General features: G+C 41.5%; 1 protein-coding gene across 2 annotated transcripts in view; it reads left to right on the top strand.

Annotated features, from left to right (window-relative positions):
- Nucleotides 1–18,257, top strand: part of LANCL1 (LanC like glutathione S-transferase 1) — a 49,137-nt gene extending 30,880 nt beyond the window's left edge. For both annotated transcript variants that reach the window (XM_066346704.1, XM_066346703.1), the window contains exons 4-10: nt 344–551; nt 8,338–8,473; nt 9,324–9,470; nt 11,998–12,180; nt 14,058–14,234; nt 14,663–14,735; nt 15,312–18,257. In XM_066346704.1, coding sequence (XP_066202801.1) covers nt 344–551; nt 8,338–8,473; nt 9,324–9,470; nt 11,998–12,180; nt 14,058–14,234; nt 14,663–14,735; nt 15,312–15,388 — 1,001 coding nt within the window. In that variant the 3' untranslated portion in view covers nt 15,389–18,257. The remainder of the gene's footprint in view (nt 1–343; nt 552–8,337; nt 8,474–9,323; nt 9,471–11,997; nt 12,181–14,057; nt 14,235–14,662; nt 14,736–15,311) is intronic.
- Nucleotides 18,258–21,039: the final 2,782 nt, after the last annotated feature.

The following is a 21,039-nucleotide window of genomic DNA, read 5'->3' as shown; positions in this document are numbered from 1 at the left end:
TTTGGAACAATAGTTTTGATTTAGCCATCAAGAAGAATACATTAACACAATAACCAGAGTGCAACCAGGATGAATCAGAAACTTGGATTTAGAGTTCTTAGAAGATCTTAGAGTTACTATTTTAGGGTTACAATGATGTGGATGGACTTAGAACAAGTCAAGTGTTTGCCCAAGCCTGGTTCTTAGAGCTAGCTGCCTGGTAATAAAGCTGAGTTTAGATACCAGATAGTTTACATATTTATCACTCCTTATCAAAAATCCATACTTCTGAGTAGACAACATACTGAAATAATAGTGAGCTGCCCTTGTCTCATTTTTACATGATTTTCCTTTTGCTTTTCAGGTATTGCTGTGCTTTACTTACATCTCTACGATGTGTTCGGGGACCCTGCCTACCTACAGCTGGCACATGGCTACGTAAAGCAGAGTCTGAACTGTTTGTCCAAGCGGTCCATCACCTTCCTGTGCGGGGACGCAGGCCCGCTGGCCACGGCCGCTGTGGTGTACCACAAGATGAACAGCCAGAAGCAGGCCGACGACTGCATCACCCGGTAAGCAGCTGCCGTAGGAGGGCTTTTATCTGCGTGTCATTATGCATTCATTCTGGGTGTGTTTGCAAAAGAACTTTTACTGAATTTACTTTCAGCAATAAATCTTAGTACTGTCACTTGATCAATTCTTACATTCTTATGTTGTAGTTAAGGAACAACCGTTATAATCCCTATTTCATTGTGAAATCTAATAACACTGACATGTTCCAGATCAAACATCAGTTTCAGTAACAAAAATGAGATCAAAAGCTTAATTATATTATTACTAATCCAAGGGGCTATCCAAGATCAATACTTTGAAAAAATGCAGTTTACTTCCTGTGGTGGGTTGAGAGAGGCCTCCTAAGGGTATACAAACTGATGCAAAACTGCCTTTTTTAAGGACAATGATATGCAAATCCAACTTGTTGTTTTTAATATAAATCAGGCAAGCTCACTAAAAGCTGTGAATCATGAAGAATTACCAAACTTTTGTACTAATAAATTCCAGTTCTTGTTTTACTGGAGTTGAACGAACCCTTTCAGAGCTCTGCTGAGAGCGCTGCTGCCGTGCGTTCTGCCCGCTGCCAGGTTCCCGCCGAGCAGGTAGCGTACGGAGTTACGTCGCCTGCAAGGTTTTTATTTTGTTTAGTCATTTTACAGATTTTACTTTTTTGAGTAGTTTTCAATTCACAGCCAGATTACGAGGGAAGCATGTGGATTCCCCGTATGCCTGTGTCCCCACACATGCACGCCTCCCCGTGTCTGCACCCAGCAGAGGGCTGCAGTGCTCCCCACACGTGCACGCCTCCCCGTGTCTGCACCCAGCAGAGGGCTACAGTGCTCCCCACATATGCACGCCTCCCTGTGTCTGCACCCAGCAGAGGGCTACAGTGCTCCCCACACATGCACGCCTCCCCGTGTCTGCACCCAGCAGAGGGCTACAGTGCTCCCCACACATGCACGCCTCCCCCGTGTCTGCACCCAGCAGAGGGCTGCAGTGCTCCCCACACATGCACGCCTCCCCGTGTCTGCACCCAGCAGAGGGCTGTAGTGCTCCCCACACGTGCACGCCTCCCCGTGTCTGCACCCAGCAGAGGGCTGCAGTGCTCCCCACACATGCACGCCTCCCCGTGTCTGCACCCAGCAGAGGGCTACAGTGCTCCCCACACATGCACGCCTCCCCGTGTCTGCACCCCAGCAGAGGGCTGCAGTGCTCCCCACACATGCACGCCTCCCCGTGTCTGCACCCCAGCAGAGGGCTGCAGTGCTCCCCACACATGCACGCCTCCCCGTGTCTGCACCCAGCAGAGGGCTGCAGTGCTCCCCACACATGCACACCTCCCCGTGTCTGCACCCAGCAGAGGGCTGCAGTGCTCACAGTGGTGGGCTGTGCTGACACACCGGCCCTCCCTGAAGTCTCTAGTCTCCGTGCAGCTCATTCTTGGCGGGTACCTGCTGTTGATTGGACACATGTATAATGATATGTTTTCATCGTGATAGTACCATTCACAGTCGTTTGCCTGGAAAATCCTCTGTGCTCTGCCTACCCCTCTTTCCTCCTCCCTAACCCCTGGCAACCATTGATTTTCCTATGTCTCCATAGTTTTGTCTTTTCCAGAGTCTCATGTCATTGGACTCACACAGGATGTAGCCTTTTCAGATTGCCTTCTTTCAGTTAGTAATATACATCAAGCTTCCTCAGGTCTTTTCCTGGCCTGATAGCTCATTTCTTTTTAGTGCTGAATAATATTCCATTGTGTACCAGTTTACTTACCGTCCACCTACTGAAAGATATCTTACTTGCTTTCAACTGTTGACAATTATAAACTACTATAAACATCCATGTGCAAGTTTTTAGTTGCACATAAGTTTCCAACTCCTTTGGGTAAATACTAAAGGGTATAATTGCTGGATTGTATGCTAAGACTTTCTGTAGTTTTATAAGAAACTGCCAAACTGTCTTCCAAAGTACCACTTTGCATCCCCCAGCAGTGGGGGGAGTCCTGCTGTTCTACACCCCTGCCAGCACTCAGTGGTGTCCGTGCTCTGGGACGTTGGTCGTCCCAGTAGGTGTGCAGAGATACCTCGTTTTCATTTGCATTTCACTCTAACATGTGATGTGGAACATCTTTCATATACTTACTTGCCTTCTGTATATCTTTCTTAATGGCTGGCTCTTAAGGTCTTCTGCCCACTTGAGTCCAGCAGCATTTTAATTAGTGACTGTCCCTGAGTTGACCATGGTTTCTGAATCCCACTATCCTTTCTTATAAATTACTGTTAGAATAGTAGTATGGTTACTGGTTTCCTTTGTTGAGGATCCCTTGGTTAATCTTTCATTGTGTGGTGATGTGTATTTCAGCAACAGGCTTTTGGCCTAATATTTTAATAAGTAGACTCCCCCCCTCAAATTTTATTTTGAAAATTTTAAACAAAAAAGTTGAAAGAACAGTTAACACCTGTATATCTACTACATAGGCTTACTGTACTTGCTTTATCACAAACCGACCCATCTAACATTCCTCTCTCCATTATTAATCCTTTTGTGGGGCTGCATTTCAGAGGAAATTGCAGACATCAGTACACTTTCTTCTAAATACTTGAGCTTGTACATAATTTACTAGAGTTCAATATCTGTTTATAGTTTTCTTCCTTTGATGTAAACTTTATACATAATAAACTCCCAGTTTTAAGTGGATGCATGCTGAGTTTTGACAAACACATATACCAATGTAATCCAAACCTCTGTCAAGGTCTAGAAGAGTTTTCCAATTATTTTTCTGCCCCTTCCTCTGTCTTCTCCATCTGAAATTTTAATTACACGTTAGGCCTTTTGATATTGTTCTACTCGTCTCAGACTGTTCTTTACTTCAATCATTTCCCCACTCTCTGTTCTTAAGATTAGGTAATGTTGATGTATTCTCAGTTCGCTTGTAAGAAAGTGTCAATTTTTTCTGTTATATCCATTCTGCTGTTAAGCCCATCCAGTGAATTTTTTATGTTAGACATTGAAATTTTTAGTTCTAGAATTTACATTTGGTTTCTTTTTTCAAATTTCTTATTATGGGAAAATACATGTAACAAAATTTTCTGTATTAACCATTTTTAAATATACAGTTCATTGGAATGAAGTATATACGTTCATGGTGTTTTGCAGCCATCACCACCATCCATCTTCATAACTCTCCATCTGCCCCACCCTTCTTCTTTCTGTCCGTATAACTTTTAACTACTCTGGGTGTCTCATATGAGGGGGCTGTTCAATGCCTGTCATCTTGTTACAGGCTTATTTCACTTAGCATAATATCCTCAAGGCTCATCCATGTTACAAAATACACTGTAACTAGATATTTTAAAGTACGGTTTCTGTTGTATTTAAAGAAGTACTGACTCAACCATCCTCTTGCTGTTTGAGCATATATGTGCAAATTCTCCCTCCTCCCTCAGTTTTTCCCCATACAATGATATTTTCTTATTGTAACTGAAAAGTCTAACGCAAGAGTCAGTACCGGCCCTGGCCGGTTCGCTCAGCGGTAGAGCATCGGCCTGGCGTGCGGGGGACCCGGGTTCGATTCCCGGCCAGGGCACATAGGAGAAGCGCCCATTTGCTTCTCCACCCCCCCCCTTCCTCTTTGTCTCTCTCTTCCCCTCCCGCAGCCAAGGCTCCATTGGAGCAAAGATGGCCCGGGCGCTGGGGATGGCTCCTTGGCCTCTGCCCCAGGCGCTAGAGTGGCTCTGGTCGTGGCAGAGCGACCCCCCGGAGGGGCAGAGCATCGCCCCTGGTGGGCGTGCCGGGTGGATCCCGGTCGGGCGCATGCGGGAGTCTGTCTGACTGTCTCTCCCCGTTTCCAGCTTCAGAAAAAAAAAAAAAAAAAAAAAAAAAAAAGAGTCAGTACCAGAGGGTCCAAGGCATCTTGTGCTCCACCGGTAATGATCTCTGAATCATACTAAAGCATTCCCTGAATTGACATATACTTCTGAATACCTTTTTTATGCATGCCTATTATACATCTGTCAGAGGTTAGAAATTATCTAGTGCAACTTAAAAAAATGTGGTACTGGTATATTTTAGAGGTAAAAACTTGAACATTCCACCCCAGGGCTGGGAAGTATTCAATATAAAACTTGTCAGTAAGCTTGATCACAGTGGCAAGTGAAACAAAACCGATTTCCCAAAAAGTTTAATTAACACATGTATGCCTTCCATAGTAATTAACTTGCATAAGATCATTTGAAATACAGGAACTACTACCTTTGTGGGGGTTTTTCACGTAGCCAGTTTAAAGCCATTAGCCACACATCTGCTTTAGAGGTTCAAAAGAAAGTCTCATTGAGGGAATCACTCTTAGGTAGCATATAAAAAATAAATTGTTATGGGCCCAGTATTTTATATATAATGCCAGCCTTTCTCAAATAGGAATAGCGTGCTATGTAACTAATGTTTATAAGTGTTAATGTTTGTTAAATACAAGAGTTGTGTACAGATTGGGGAAATACTGATTGTTAAATATGTAACTTTACTGGCCGCTGTCTTCCAAGAGTCGGAAGAGAAACTGTCCCTGCTCTAGGGAACGGATTTGCCAAACATCGTTTAGACAACCTTTTTCCTCATGACATCTCAGAGTCTGTTCTTATAAGAATACTCTGTGGAGGATGATATTTTATATTAATATTGGTTTATTATCAAACACTCTTTCAAGAGTAAGCTAAAAAAAAATTATACCTTGATAAAAGAGATGACTTTATTATTTATGGGGGTTTTTTATAGCATTTTACCTATACTTTTTATAGCCAACAGACTTATTAAGGTTGAAAACACAATGTGAATTTATGATAGGAAAAACCATTGTTTGTGGCCACAGCTTTGATTTTTTGATATTTCTGGATTTCATGCAGAAAAAAACAATTGTGAATTAGTTTCACATTTCCTCCCTTTTAAGGAAAAAGATCTTGTCTTTTCAATTTAATTTCAGGAAACCCAAAACTAATTGATGTTATCAGTTATTTAATAAACCTAATTATTAGTTTTACTCTTTACGGAAACTTTTTGCTCCTATCACACAGCCTTGTGAAATATCACAGACACTCAGTTTCTCTCTGTGACACCCGTGCTGTGCTACAGTGCCAGCGTCCTACTTCAGCTTACCTGTCCATGTTTTCTTAATATAGTGATTTTTCAGACTCATAATTTTCAGTTTTAGAAACCAAAGCATTTTTAGCATCATCAAAAGTCTAAACCTTAGACAAAGATACTGAAATACAAAGAAATCAGTGTTTTTTTAAGATAAAGGTTTTGACTTTAGGGCCCTGAGAATTCTAGGGCTTCTAGAGGTACAGAAAACCCCCAAATTGTATTCATCATAGAGAGTGTTTACACTTTTCTTGGAAGGCTGTGTGACTCCACAAAAGGAGAGTGTGTGTGTGTCTGTGTGTGTGTATGCGCGCGCGCATGCAGATTGTCCTGCAATTAACCTTGGGAGTAGGTTGGTAAATAGCACTAGTTCTTCCTGGTGCTTGATTTTTTTTATAGATGTTTGACCCTTCCTTCTGCATAGAGACAGTTGGTGCCACTACTTCCTATTATAGGAAGCACTGCCTATTTAATACCCAGTGCAGTGACTAACCTGGGTATATAGTGCCTTGGGGCCAGTATTTACACTGATGATGAGTTTTGGTTATCTGCTCAGAAAATGTATACACTCTCTTTTTTGCAGCGTGATGAGTAAGAAAAGGACCTCTTTTGATGATACAAGACAAAAAACTTCCCAATAACACCCTGGGGAAATATCGCTAAGAGTGGAACAGAACTAGCATGTGTTTATATGTTTTTGTTCTTCCTTCAGATTGGTTGCTATTAATATCAACATATTGAAACAAATAAATGGAGTTGCAATCCTTCTGGAGTTGAGTGTTTCTAAAAACACACAGAACAATCATTATGACTTATAAATGCTGTCATTTCTTCTTTTTATCTTAAGATATTGGCATGTAAAACATGTAATTAAAAGTCCTACCTTTAAGAATCATCAGACCCAACTCTGAGTTTTAATGACTTAAATTCAAATCCAGGAAAAAAAATGAAATACTTTTTTACACTAAACTGTAAAGTATTGTTTTAAGGAGGTGCTCTGAACAATACTTTATTTTTAGAGATTTGAAAAGTATTTGCTACCCACTTTTAACTTCCCAAATGCAAATAAATTTGGCTGCAAAATAATTGGAATGCTATTTATATACTGCCACCTACTGGTAGGTCATAATGGTGGCAAATAAGAAAAGGTGTTCTCTAATACAGTGGTTCAAACATTTTACTTACATGAGAACATCATTGCAGTCAGTGTAATAATTGTCCTGAGTAGCTTCTGTAGAGCAGTATTTGGTTAAAACTCCATGGGTAATTACTCTTTTTGAGTAGTTTGTTTAAGTCTTCTTTGCAAAAGTAAAAGTACTTTTTTGTATCTAATCTCTACAATTTGATATACTTAGATTAAAACATAATAAATTGTTATCAAGACTCTTAGACATTCATTCTGTTAACTACATACATCAGGTGAGTCCATTTTTAGGAAATAGATTTTGTTTTCTTAAGGTCTCAATGTCACTGAACTGCCCGCTGGACATTAAAAAAAGGACTTTTTAAAAAGATTTTTAAGTTCTTTAAAAACATGAGGAGTGTGTGCATGACACTGAAGTAGAAAACAAAATGCTCATATTTCTACCATCCACATGACCCTGTTGACATTGGAGGGGGGAAATCAAGTTATCACAAGAATATTAAAAGCACTCTCATATCACCATGACCCTATACCTAAAATAACCACCGTTCCACTGTGAGTTTAATGCCTGTATTTGTAGAAGAAAAAAACATGCAGGAGCCATCCATTGCACATTTAACCGATATGTTGGCATGCCTCCATTTGTTGAGATAGATATGGAAAAGTTGACCATTGCTAGTAACTGCAACCAGCCATGCTTTTCCAAGAGCCCTCTTTCCTGTTGGAGTAGTTTTGTTTATGGATCCATTCATAGCTTTTTCTCAGTCTGGTACATAGCTGCTGCCCCTTTTAGTCGCTAAATCATCTCATTCTCGTTATTAAAACATGTCTTCTTCATTTTAAATTGCGAGGGTTCCGCTTGTCTCACCACAGGGCGTGCGGAAGTGGTGGGAGCCGCTGGAGGGGACAGCGGCTTTCTCTTTGACAAGGACCTTCCCTTCGGAGCACGGACTCTTCACTGTCCCTGCTGGTGTGCAGCCTGGTGGTAGCAATTGTCAGATTTTTGCTGCTCATTTGATTTTGGTTTTTGTAGATCTTGGTAGCTTCAGCGATTAGAGGTAGGGGCTGTACACCCCAGCTCTCAGCTCTCACCTTACCACTGAGCATGCTAATGAAAGCCCAGGCTGTTGACCAGGTTCTGCCAGATGTACAAGCATGATTACAAAGGAGATACACATGCGAGTGTATCTGTTTCTGTTGCTCTGAAGAAAGCCACGTTGTAGGCCCTTCCAAGATCCTACCCATCCAACAGTGGCAGAGCCTGTGCCATCTACGAAGTCTCCAGCCCGTCTCCACCACTCATTCCACCCGGGAAGAGCTATTTTCTGACATTCCTGACCATCATTCATGCTGTGGCCCAGCCCACTCAATATTTAATGTATAATAACATATATGTTAAAAGTATTAAAATAATATAATTTAATATATAATGTATATATCTCTGTGTGTGGTTTTAAATGTACCATTTTTTTTATATACCACTGCCTAATTCCTTTCAAATTATCTTAAGCATGTATTTTTCTTCCCAGGCTAATTCACCTAAGTAAGATTGAGCCCCATGCTCCAAATGAAATTCTCTATGGACGAATGGGCTACATCTTTGCTCTTCTCTTTGTGAATAAGAACTTGGGAGAAGAAAAGATTCCTCAAAACCATATTAAGCAGGTACCATGTTTTTGTGATTTTTGGAGTCTTTTAAGCTTCCACTTACCATCTGCCTAAACTGTTGGTTTTATTTCTCCAGTTAACACATCCCAAGTAGCTGGAAGGTGTATCTTGACCTCTAAGGGTCAGGCATGATCAGAAATCAATGGCTTCATGCTGAGCACTGTTGAAACACTACACAGAGCGACTTAGTAAGAAGTCCAGCAGTGTGAGAGATTAGAGGCCCTTCCAAGAGGATGAGGGCCAGAGTTCACCTTGCAGGCGCAGGTGTCTCCTGTGGCAGTGGTCCCCAACACCCAGGCCACGGACCGATAACGGTCCGTGGGCCATTTGGTACCAGTCCACAGAGAAAGAATAAATAACTTACATTACTTCTGTTTTATTTATATTTAAGTCTGAACGATGTTTTATTTTTTTAAATGACCAGATTCCCTCTGTTACATCCATCTGAGACTCACTCTTGACGCTTGTCTCGGTCACGTGATACATTTATCTGTCCCACCCTAAAGGCTGATCCGTGAAAATATTTTCTGACATTAAACCGGTCCGTGGCCCAAAAAAGGTTGAGGACCACTGTCCTGTGGTGCCTGAAGGAGTCATGGCTTCCTTTGGCAAGTGGATTCTTGTAAGCTCTAGTGAAAAGAGTGCAAGATCTTTCATACCCTCTTCTTTTCAGACAGAATAAATCACGTCCACTTCTCTGAGTCCTGAGTTCACAGTGCCCTTCCATAGCCTAAGGTGGTGTCTAAATCGTCATGTTCCCCAGTATGGAGGCAAAACATTACTTGCCTCTCCCAGGCAGGTTTTTACTCTAATTCTCCCATTATTTTGGTTGGCTTTCTCCCTGTAGATTTGTGAAACAGTCTTAACATCTGGAGAAAACCTAGCTAGAAAGAGAAACTTCACAGCAAAGACTCCACTGATGTATGAATGGTACCAAGAATATTATGTGGGGGCTGCTCACGGCCTGGCAGGAATTTATTACTTCCTGATGCAGGTAAGAGGTGATGATGGTGACTTCACAGTGTGCTTCCTGATTTTACTGTCTAGGGTCAAAGACAGGTGCTCCAGCTCCATGTTTTCATTCTGCCAACCACTGTGTCATCCTCCTTGTCATTTCCTGGCCGAGACAGAGAAGAGTAGTATTTGCCGGGGTGCATTTCAGATGTGTAAATCTAAAAGGCACTGTGTTTTGAGGTGACATTTGAGTTATGGGTGACCATACTTGCCTACTACCTATGTCCATTTGTTCAGACTAAAATGTTTTGACCTAAACATTTTGACCTAAAAGAGCCTTCTATGAAGGCTCTTTTGCTCCACTCTTCTCTTTCAGCAAATGCCTAGAATTAGAGTATTATTTTACGTTGAAACAAATACCAGGAATAAGAACAAAGTCAATAAAATGCGCGGCCCTGGCAGGGTAGCTCAGTTGGTTAGAGTGTCATCCCAGTACACCAGGGTCGTGGGTCTTATCCTCAGTCAGAGCGCACATAGGAGTCAACCAATAAATGCATAAATCAGTGGAACAACAAATTGATATTTCTTTCTCCTCTCTCTCTCTTTCTCTTTTTCTCCCTTCTCTAAATCAATAAATTTGAAGGGGAAAAAAAGGGAAAACAAATAAGCATATGTTGCCTAAGGCTCACTTAGAGAGCAAAGCCAAGGAACCTTTCCAGTGGGTTTTGTGTAACCTACCCGAGAAGTAGCTGAATAGGCTGTACTCCACGGCAGCTCTTCAGATCCAATACTATCAGGGACATCCGCCAAAGTCAAGTTGAGTGCACTGCGGCCAGCACAGCATAATCTGAGAAGGGCGGTCAGAAGAGGACTTCTCGTGGAAGCATCATTTCTGGGGGCTTATTTAGCTCTCTTTAAGGAGAAATTGGCACTTGTGAATAAGAATTTATGGCAAAAGAAAATTGATTTTTAATGGTAGCTACGGTGTCCCCTCACCTTCCCAAAGTGCAGTGTGACATAAAGGAAAGGCCTCCTGAGTGTGATCACCATGGTGCTGAGACAGACACTAGGAGCTGCTTGAGAAGCGGCTGCAATAAGGCACAGTCAGTGTCAGACCTGCCCTCTCCCGTAGCTACACAGTGACAGGACACCGGACAGCTCAAGGCTAAGCTTGAGGGATAGTGGCAGAGGAGAACAGCTGTTGTATTTATTCTGCACTTCTCAATTAAGAGTTTGATTAGGGATATCGATAACTTAGAATTAAATTCTGCTATTTTCTGACATATCCTCACTTTGAGGGTATGTGCAAAGCCACAATTTGAGGGATAGTGGCAGTAGGAGAACAGCTGTTGTATTTATTCTGCACTTCTCAATTAAGAGTTTGATTAGGGATATCGATAACTTAGAATTAAATTCTGCTATTTTCTGACATATCCTCTCATTGGCTCTCTATTTCCAGAAATAAATATAAATTCTTTAAAGTTGTCAGGAAAGGAGAGTTCATGTCTTCCAAAGTTTCAAGGCGAGTCAGAGTCGCGCGTGGCAGTGACTGAACCCCCGCGGTTATTGAAGCAGGTCATCAGGAGCGCCTTAGCTTCTGCCTCCTTTCGGTCCCTGTAGTAAGAATTCTGGAGACCAGCTACTGCGTTTCCATTGGCAGATTAGTATCTATTTAAAGTCATTTCCTTTTTATCCTAAAAGTTCATTTCAGGAGGTGTCTATATATCAGCATAAAGCAAATGTTCTTTGGCCATTTGGATAATTCCTGCAAGTTTGAGGAGAATCCACTCATTCTGTGCTTGCATTTTAATGAACTGGAACAGTATTCTTTGGATAAAGTGCAGCCGACGTGTGCACGTCAGTCTCTGTGAAAGCCTCCTCATCAGTGTGGCCTAGTCCCTGCCCCATAGCTTCACACTGTGCCTCCCGCCACAGCCCAGCACCGTGAGTTCACCCCTGCCCGGCAGAGAAAGCACTTCAAACTTGTCATTTAAAGATGTGAGCAGTGCTTAGAATTAAGAACAGGACTGAAAAGAAACTAAAAATGATGTCAAAATGGAGACTTATTATGCCCTATGTCATTGTGTGCCATGAATCTGTGCATTGTTGTATCAGAATCATCCTTCTTAAGGGTCAGTTCCAGAAAGGCTTGTTCTAGTCACACAGAGGGTTGGGATCTCCTGACTTGTTAGCATCCTCTCCCCTTGGAACATCTCATTGTAATAATGAAAGATGTGCTTGGTTTGTTTGTGATTCCTTTGGGGGCTTTAATGTATGCATTAGGTGTTCAAACTTCGATTGCACTTACTTTCTCAAGCATTGACTTAGGAAAATTATTTATATGTATGTAGATAACAATATTGAAAAATAATATGGATATAAGGCCCAAGAGTTAAATGATAACCTAGTTTTAGTTCCAGGAAGTGAAATAATTGGAGGGAATCTAGAACTTCTTAATGACTTTCAATTCTTTTGGTCCTGCTTTTTTTATGGTTTAAACTCATTCCTAGGGCTCAGGAAAATCTGTTTGCTTCAGCAAAACTCATAATTCCCTTTCTCATTTTTAGCCCAGCCTTCAGGTGAGCCATGGAAAGTTACACAGTCTGGTCAAACCTAGTGTCGACTACGTCTGTCAGCTGAAATTCCCTTCCGGAAATTACCCTCCTTGTGTGGGCGACACACGAGACCTGCTGGTCCACTGGTGCCATGGTTCCCCTGGGGTGATCTACATGCTCATCCAGGCCTATAAGGTACTGTGCAGTTTCTCGTTTTAGAAATAAATTGGAAAATATAACATAAAATTCTATAATTTAAAATTAATTTTATGCATAATCCTTAAAGATACAATGGATAAATCACTTGTTAGACCTCAGATCACTTTTACTAAATGGATTATAATTCATTCTCCCAGTACCATCTGTGCCAGAGCAGACATTATGTCATAGAATGAGAGACTGCCTCACTGCCAAGTAGATTTTGGGGTATTTACTCAAAAGATTAAAATCAAGGATGCAAACAGACACTTGTACACCAATGTTTTACAGCAGCATTATTCAAGCAACCAAAAGGTGGAAATAATTCTAAGTGTCCATCAACAGATGGATGGATGGACAAAATGTGGACCATTCCTACAATGGAATAGTGTTCAGCCATACAAGAGAACGAACTTCTGATCCATATTATAGCATGCATGTATTGAAATTGAAATTTAAAACATTGTAAGTGAAATAAGCCAGATTCAAAAGGACAAACACTGTATGATTCTACTTAAATGATGTGGTGGTTAATAGGAGGAATCTAGAACAGGCAAATTCACACAGAAAGGAAGTAGAGTAGAAGTTACGGGGGCTGGTGCTGAGGGGTGGGGCATGGATTTACAGTTAACGGGTACAGAGTTCCAGTTCGCCCGGATAAAAAAGTCTTGGAAACTCATAGTGGCCATGGTGATACAACACTGTGAATGTGATTAATGCCACAGAATTATGTACTTTAAGTAATTAAAATGGTAACTTTTATATTACATACATTTTGCCATAATAAAAATATCAGTATCACTTCTAAAAGGCATGCTATAATAAAGCTGTAATGAAAGAATGTTTTATTTGAGAAAATATAGAAGTTAACCAAGATATCTATGTCTATCAGTGCTAAATCTAAAATTATAGATCAATAGACTGGCATCTCATAGTCTAAATAAGATTTTAGAATATCAAATATAACTTAAAAACTCAGTAAATATTTTTAAACTGCCTTATTCTATTGTTAAGGACACTTAGTTTGCAATGAGATATTTAAATGTCTACTCAGAATGTTCCTCAAGTCTTCGATTAAGATATAGGAGTTCACAAAAATTGTAAAGGTGTATATCTATTTTTCTGCCAAAATATAGTGTTTTATAACCAAATTAGTTTTTTTAATCCATTTTATAAAGTTTCTCTTTCAGTGTGTAAAGAAACATTTTTATAGTGAAGGGCATCGCTGTTACCAAAGAACACACACACACACACACACACACACACACACACACACACACACACACACACACAAAACTTAGAACAGGCAAACAAGGGCATGCCGTTACCGTATCTCCCCATGTATAAGACGCATCTTAATTTTGGGCCCCGAAGTTTGAAAGAAGAATGTATTACATAAAGTTCTTGAACTCAAGTTTTATTCATCATAAAATTCATGCAACTCCATCACTGTCAAAACTCCCATCCATTAGCTTGTCCTTACCTTGTCCTCATCTGTGTCTGATGATGATGAATCACTGTCTTCAACAATGAGCACAAAAACAACCATGAAAAAAACAGGAAATGCAAGTAAAAAAACCTATAATCACTGTATAAGACACACCCAGTGTTTAGACCCCAGATTTTTCCAAAATGGTGCGTCTTATACATGGGGAAATACGGTATTTTAAAATAAAAAATAACTAGCAAAGTTTTGTGATTTGTCCCCACAGATATAACCCATCTCTGTGGCTCTAAATCCCTTATCCTTTCTTGCCAAACTAATTCCCTCTCTCCTGCCTCCCCTCACCTCTCTCCTTCCCTATCAGGAAGGAATAGCAATAGAATTGCCTTTCATATCCTTTGAAATAAACCTGTGCCCCTGGACTCCGCAGGTGTTCGGAGAGGAGCAGTACCTCAGCGACGCCTCCCAGTGTGCTGATGTGATCTGGCAGCACGGCTTGCTCAAGAAGGGCTACGGGCTGTGCCACGGCACCGCGGGGAACGCCTACGCCTTCCTGGCGCTGTACAACCTCACGCAGGACCCCAAGTACCTGTACAGAGCCTGTAAGGTAGGCGGCCCAGCGCGGGGAAGGGTGCCTTCTCCTGGAGGCTGTGGAAGGGTTTCCAGGTCATCTGATTTAACCCCTTCACTTGTTAAACCATATCTGGAAGACAGACACAGTTCTTTAAGAAAGCCCTTCAAAACTGTTCAATGGACTTAGCTTTCTTTTACAAGGACGTAATTCTGCTTCCCAGCGTTTACGGGAGGAAAGGAAAGATGCAGGTGGTTGTGTTCCTTTGTTTCTTCTGCGCTGACCCGGAGCTGCGTGGCTCAGACGCTCAGGAAATTCCCACCGTACTTCATACTCTTTCAGGCCATCTGCTTCTCTGTAACCCCTTTTCTCTGCCCTGAAGATAGTTTGTACTTGTGAGAATACTGACTCTGGGGGTCTTTGGAAGAAATCACAACAGTAATTTCACTTCGTCTCACTTTCAGTTTGCTGAATGGTGCTTAGATTATGGAGAACACGGATGCAGAACACCAGACACGCCCTTCTCCCTCTTTGAAGGTATTTTTCACATGTTACTCATTTGCCTGTATCAGCATCCACTTCTCTGCTTGGTAGTTAATGGATTTAAGTCAGAATTTTATCAACAAATTAATTTTATAATCATTTATTAAACTCCTTCCTTATTTCCTAATTCAACAACTTAAAACTCAGCACATGCACTACCACACCTAATACTGATAGTCACATGGTGCCTCCCTCACGGGGCCAGGCCCAGGCGAGGCCTTCCGCGGCGCCCGACAAACCGGCTCCGCGATGCACTCGGACACGAGCGCCACGTCACAAACGGGAAGTCTGAGGCTCGGGCGGGCAGGCGGCCGTGGTGTCACACACGGAGAGGGCGGGCTGTGCTCTGGTCCCGGTGGCTGCACTCCCTCTGGTCTTCCCCTGGGATGACGCGGCTGAGCTCCTCACCCGTCATCTCCTCCCATGTCGACCTGCCAGGGCTGGACAGACAGATGCCCGCTTCCTTAACCATTGCCAGTGACACCGCAGTGTGGCGGATGCTGCAAAATGAAGCCACTCTAAACTGGAGTCGTGTGGTGTATGAACTTCTGCCTCTTTCTCTTCCTTCAGGAATGGCTGGAACAGTCTATTTCCTGGCTGACCTCCTAGTGCCCTCGAAAGCCAGGTTCCCCGCCTTCGAGCTGTGAAGGGACAGCCTGCCCTGCGACTCGCCGCAGGCCTTCGTGTCTCAGACCCGCCGACGCCGATGCCCGTTGCTGTCCAAGGAAACGGAGTCAAACCCCGCGCTTGATTTGATGTTTTGCAGAGTTTGTCTTTAGTTCACTTTTTGTTTTTTTATCATTTACTTTTATTTTAAAATACCCAAGGAAACATTTTAACTTTAACTTCACTTTCTTCCAAAAAGGATGTTGGGTGATAGAGACTATTTTGAGGGCATATATGTGTATGTACTTTATGATGTGGAGGAAATCTTACTCTCAGGCTTCCGAGTATAACCATTTGCTACTGTTCTAAAACTGTTTGAAAGAAACTAAATGTAGGCAAAGAAAGACAAATCCAGCTTGTTGTCGGACAGTGCCCGCTACCTCTGCTCTGTGGCTTGTTCGGTTTGACGGTCTGCTTTTCTCCATGTGGTCGTGGTGAGAGGGGACGAAAGTATACCTGCTGCCAGGGCAGAAACTGCAGGAGTGCAAGCTGGTCTAGGGGCCCAGACACCACATTTTAAAGTCATAACACTTATTTAACTAGACATAAACGTACTTGGAAATTGGCTTCTTTTTGTTAGTAAAGCATCCAGACTCCAGCCAACATTTTTTTAACAAATATTTCCAAAATGCAATGGTTGTGAAAAATTCTGATTTGAAGGTTAGTTCTACATAAGCTAATAATAAGAGTTTACTGTTTTTTTCTAAAATAAGCTAATGCATTTTGTAACTATTTATTTACATTTATTTGTTCTCTGGAGTTAGTGTAAGATCAGGACGCCAGTGTCCTGCATGTGAATATGTTGTAACGGAAAATTTGAGTCCCCCGGTCCGACTGACCTTCTAAACTCGGACTTGTATTTTCCTTGCTTGGCCGTGACTGTGTTATAGTGCTGGCCGTTTGATGCGAGCCATGTTTCCCTTCCTAGCGGTCTGTCTGGACGTGGGGCTTTTCACTAAGTAGTACAGCATTCCACTTCTGCTTAGAAGGGGGGAGGGGTGCAGTGTATATATATATATATTTATCCATTAATGTGGAAAAAAACAAAACACTAAGCTTTTGCTTGAAATCAGTGATCGTGCTTAGAATAAATGGACCCTCCTTTTTCATAGGTTTAGGCTTAACATTTATCGATTTCTGCACCCTCAGAGTCAGGTATTTATGTAGTATATGTAGCATCACCGCTGGGGCTTCGAACCTGTACAGATGTTCTGACTCATCAGCTTCTAGTTCTTCCATCGCTGCCTTTTCCAGGCTTGTTTTATTTGTTCTCTTTTGACCCATTTTAGAACATTTTGCAGCTTTAAAAATGAATAAATAACAGAGTCTAAGAATTTAAAACGTGCCTATCTCATGGCTCTCTCGTCGTAAAAATGGCATTTTTTTTTATTGGAACTTTGAACCAAATTCCCTCTGAGTGTGTTGGTTCCTGCAGGTAGCAGTCCCCTATTATTTTCAGTTTAGCACCAAAATAGCTAATATTATTGGAAATTGACCCTTTAAAGGCTACCAACAATAGGATTTGAAAAACAGCCAGTGCTCAAATCCTAGGATTAGCTTGTTCCTCTGTGACCGGCGCTGGTCGGGACAGCCTCGTGCCTCTCAGGTTTCTGAGGGCTGCTGATAGCTGTGTGCGAGCCTGCCCTTCTCACGGGCGTTTCAGATCACTGGTGTCAGCGTTCACAGGAAAGCTCCTTTGACTTTGGCTGGGTGTCCAACCTGAAAATATAAAACCCATTCGGTTTAGTGAAATGTCTTATTATACTGAGCCTGTACTTTTGGCAATTCTAGTAACTAAGGGAGAAAGAACAAAACACATTTCCTCTTAGCTGGAGACTTGATCACACTGTTTCCCCAAACGTCTTCATTAATTTGACCCCAGGAAGACTTCAAGGCAGAGAGAAGAACAATTGGAGTAAGATTCTTGTTAATATTTGAATTACAATTTGGCTACTGTCATCAATTATGAAATTCATCAATACAAATACTATTAAGGTACTTTATTTTTTTGTTTTTTAAGGACTTATAAAACTGGTAGAATTTCATATTTGTGCCATTAGGGGTTTTTTGTTTGTTTGTTTGGATGGGTTTTTTTATACTTAAGAGCTAAGAAAGTTTGATAGGATTTTAAACTTCAGCAAAGGCTACTAAGACCAGTACCTTTACATCATGGTAGAAACTGAAAAAAACATTTACACTAGTTTTCTTAGTTTTAAAAGGAAGAGACATCATTTCAGTTGTATTTCTGTTATAGCATTTTTAATCACATAATTTTTCTTTTGGGAAGGTTAAAAAAAACCTTCCAAAAAGTTGCCTCCTGGAAACTCAGTAGTATCTCTTATCTCCATGAAGACTCGGTTGTAAAACCTTAAGAGCTTGTCTCAGTGTTCATTTAGCGTGTCCTATGTTCCTGCTCCTGCAGTAATGAAAAAACTGCAGTAGTTAACTTTTCATCACGGAGAAAAAGTTAACATTATCATAACTATTTTCATCAATCCCTTTTGGGCTTTGTCTCATCCAAGTTGTCAGTCTTTAATCCTGAGAGTCATTTGGCTCCCTTTTGATCTTTGATGTCAATACCAGTTGTTTGGCATCAAAAGCCTTCGTGGCAGATAAGAGTGTTAGGTAAAAGTGGATCCAAGGACATTTTCTCTCCTCATTACCGCTTCCCTGTGTAACCAAATGGCCAGAGATCCTATGTGCTCAGGTTAATTTGCGTCTGCTCTTATGATGCCCTGCCTTCGACTAGCTGATTTTGAATACAAGATGTGAAGAGTGGGCATTTATCATCTCCTTTGGCTACTAGAACTCATCTGTGGTCCTTTGTTACTCATACTGCATTGATGGTAATTCTGCTTCCCCTAAATAGGTTCAAGCACCCGTTTCTGCGTTGCTAAGCTGCAGAACTGTTTCTCCCCTCTAGGTATAAAACAAAGTGTTCGGGACATTTGGGGAACCCACGCCAATGTTGTATTGCCATTTATTGGGAAGGGCTTGGGACATATGTATTTCTGTGTTCTATAAAGGATTTGACTTACAGGTTTTCAATAAAATATTATTAGGGCTATCTGTTGTCATACACTTTTTGTTTGCTTTGGTTTAAACTTAACAATATTATCCTTCAGTGGTAACTGATGGCTTTTTCTCTGTACACTTATTCCCTAGCGTTTTTCCTTTGCTTTTTCTTCATTGTTGGGTCAGACAAGATTTACAGTACTCTCTGAAAATAGAGCTGTATAAGAGGAAAATGTTTTAAATCTGATCATTATAGAATTAGGAGGAGCCTCCTAAACTTCAAGCAGAGCAGTGTGTTATACATACGAGAATCCACCCTGTGGTTAATAACTAAAGGCCTAATTCTAGAAATTGATTTCCCTGCTGACCAGTTCTGAAAGGCACTTGGAATAGAGGAGGAGATTAAAGGAGGCATAATTATGAAATGTATATGCAGAGGTTGGAAGGGAATTTTGCTGAATCACCTGGCATGACTTTGTACCACTTATTTTCATGGCCCAGCTATGTATACCTGCCAAACTATAAAACACTGTTTTCACCCCTGAATTAGACTTTTGTCATCAGCTGGATATGATTAAAATGCCCTTCATATCCCTACTCTATTGTCTGAATGACTCATAGGACTTAAGGATAAATACACAGTTTCACTTCACTTCAGATGGTGGTGTGGCGTCGGGGGAGGTGGGCAGCCAGACCCGCAGGAGGACAGGCTTGCGGGAGTCGCCCGGAGCCCACGGTGACGCCTGGAGCACCCCGCTATCTCCACGGGATTACGTTTCCGTTGGCAGTCCGCCTAGCGCTGCTCTCTGGTTTACCTCTCCCTGGCTCACCTACCAGAGGAAAAACAATGACAGGCACATGAAGTTCACCACAGTTGTCATTTCATAAACAAACAAAACTTAAAGAAGTAATTCATCTCCTGCAACTTACCAATGGTAGTTTGATTTATTTTTTTCCTAACTTTGTATTAGAAAAGACCTTTGCCTCCTTCTCATACTCTGAATAGAATAATAATATTTGTGTCATTTCTTTTTCCCTAGATAGTTCCCACTGTAGAATCAATGTTATTAAAAGTCTCATGAACACTCGACTCTCCTAAGCATCATTTAACTGAAAAAAGCCAAACAGTCAGTCCCTTGATAATGTGCTTCCTCATTCTGTTTCTCATGAAAACCCGCCTGCTTCTTTCTAAAGCTGAGGGTCAGTTAACACAGTGAGAGGACCTTGGCTTTTTTACCATGGAGAACATGTTGGCTTCATTGGTCCCATTATGTAAGCCGCTGAAACACTTTTCCAGAAGCCTCGTGCTCATGCATCCTCCGGGACTCATTTGACAGTTTTGTGAGTAATGGGAGAAAGCAGGAAATACAATAAACCACGAGGGGAAATAGAACAGAGAAATGGATCTTAGCAGGACCTCTGCTTATAGTCAACTGGTTTAATTTCCCATTTCTGCATTGTGTTAACTTTTCATCCACATGCAAATCACAACCATGGTGACATTCAATCCGCAGCCTGTGCTGTATCACTCTACAAACAGCATTAGAGAAAGCATTTGTGAGGTACATAGTCATTATGCAGGGAAAGGCAAGGTTCTTGGTAAATCCATTTACAAAGTAGTGTCACAGTTGCCTAATTTCTCTGATGGAGCTGGGATATTAAGAAAGGCATTTGTCACTCAAAAAAAATATGGCTCATTGTGAAAGTTGTGCTCTCAGAACTAACACGCTCCCCCTTGCTGGTATACTATAGTCTGAGCAGCTGGGATGTCTGTTTATATGGATACAGACATGCCATTTTATTTAATCATGCTGTAAGCCATGTTTGAAAACCATCGTATCCCCTAAAGTCATTGGACATAGGTGTGTTTGTATGCAAGGTGCCTGGTGGCTTTGGGGCCGCGGTGTGTGTGAGATAGACATCCCTACTCTGACAACGCAGTCTGGTGACAAGTGAGACAAGGAGTGGCAATGCAGTGTACCCTAACATCCCTGGTAACCCTCCAACTCCCCCACCACACACACACACCTGCTCTTTCTTTGCTCCACCAATTTCAAGCATCCCCAGGTCTCTCAGGTGACCTGTGGTTTCAGGCTATATTTTGAGATAATGGAGTTTATAATTCTGCAGGGAGAAGGCACTTTAAAAGCCACTCAGCCAGCCCAGAAACACTTGGGGTTCTGTCATTTGGATCACCTTAAAGATAGGTGATGTGGAGGGAAATTTGAGGACAAAAAGTCACTTGCTTCCCAAATTATTTCCACTTAGTTGGTTGACTTCTCAGAAACTCCCAGTATTTAGGTTAAATTCATTTCTTTCAGGAATCCTATTTAAAATGCAAATATATTCAAAGTGATAGTTCGTGAAACCTGCTATTAGTCATTAGCACCTTAAAACTGGTTTGATGACCAGCACAGCAATTTACTTGAAGAACTTCAACCCAAATAATACTCACTGTGCTGTTAGAATATGCTCAATACAGCATCTTGCTAGGATCAGGAAGATATAACACCTGCTCACAAAAGACTGTTTAAATCTGGAGATAAAAATAAACACATATTTTTGATGTGACATGGAACCTCACCAGGACTGGCTTTGAGTGAGTAATGGAAGAACA

This window comes from Saccopteryx leptura, chromosome 7, assembly GCF_036850995.1.
Source record: "Saccopteryx leptura isolate mSacLep1 chromosome 7, mSacLep1_pri_phased_curated, whole genome shotgun sequence".
Classification (NCBI taxonomy): domain Eukaryota; kingdom Metazoa; phylum Chordata; class Mammalia; order Chiroptera; family Emballonuridae; genus Saccopteryx; species Saccopteryx leptura.
The sequence above is the reverse complement of the archived record's forward strand: the minus strand, read 5'-3'. Positions and strand labels throughout refer to the sequence as shown.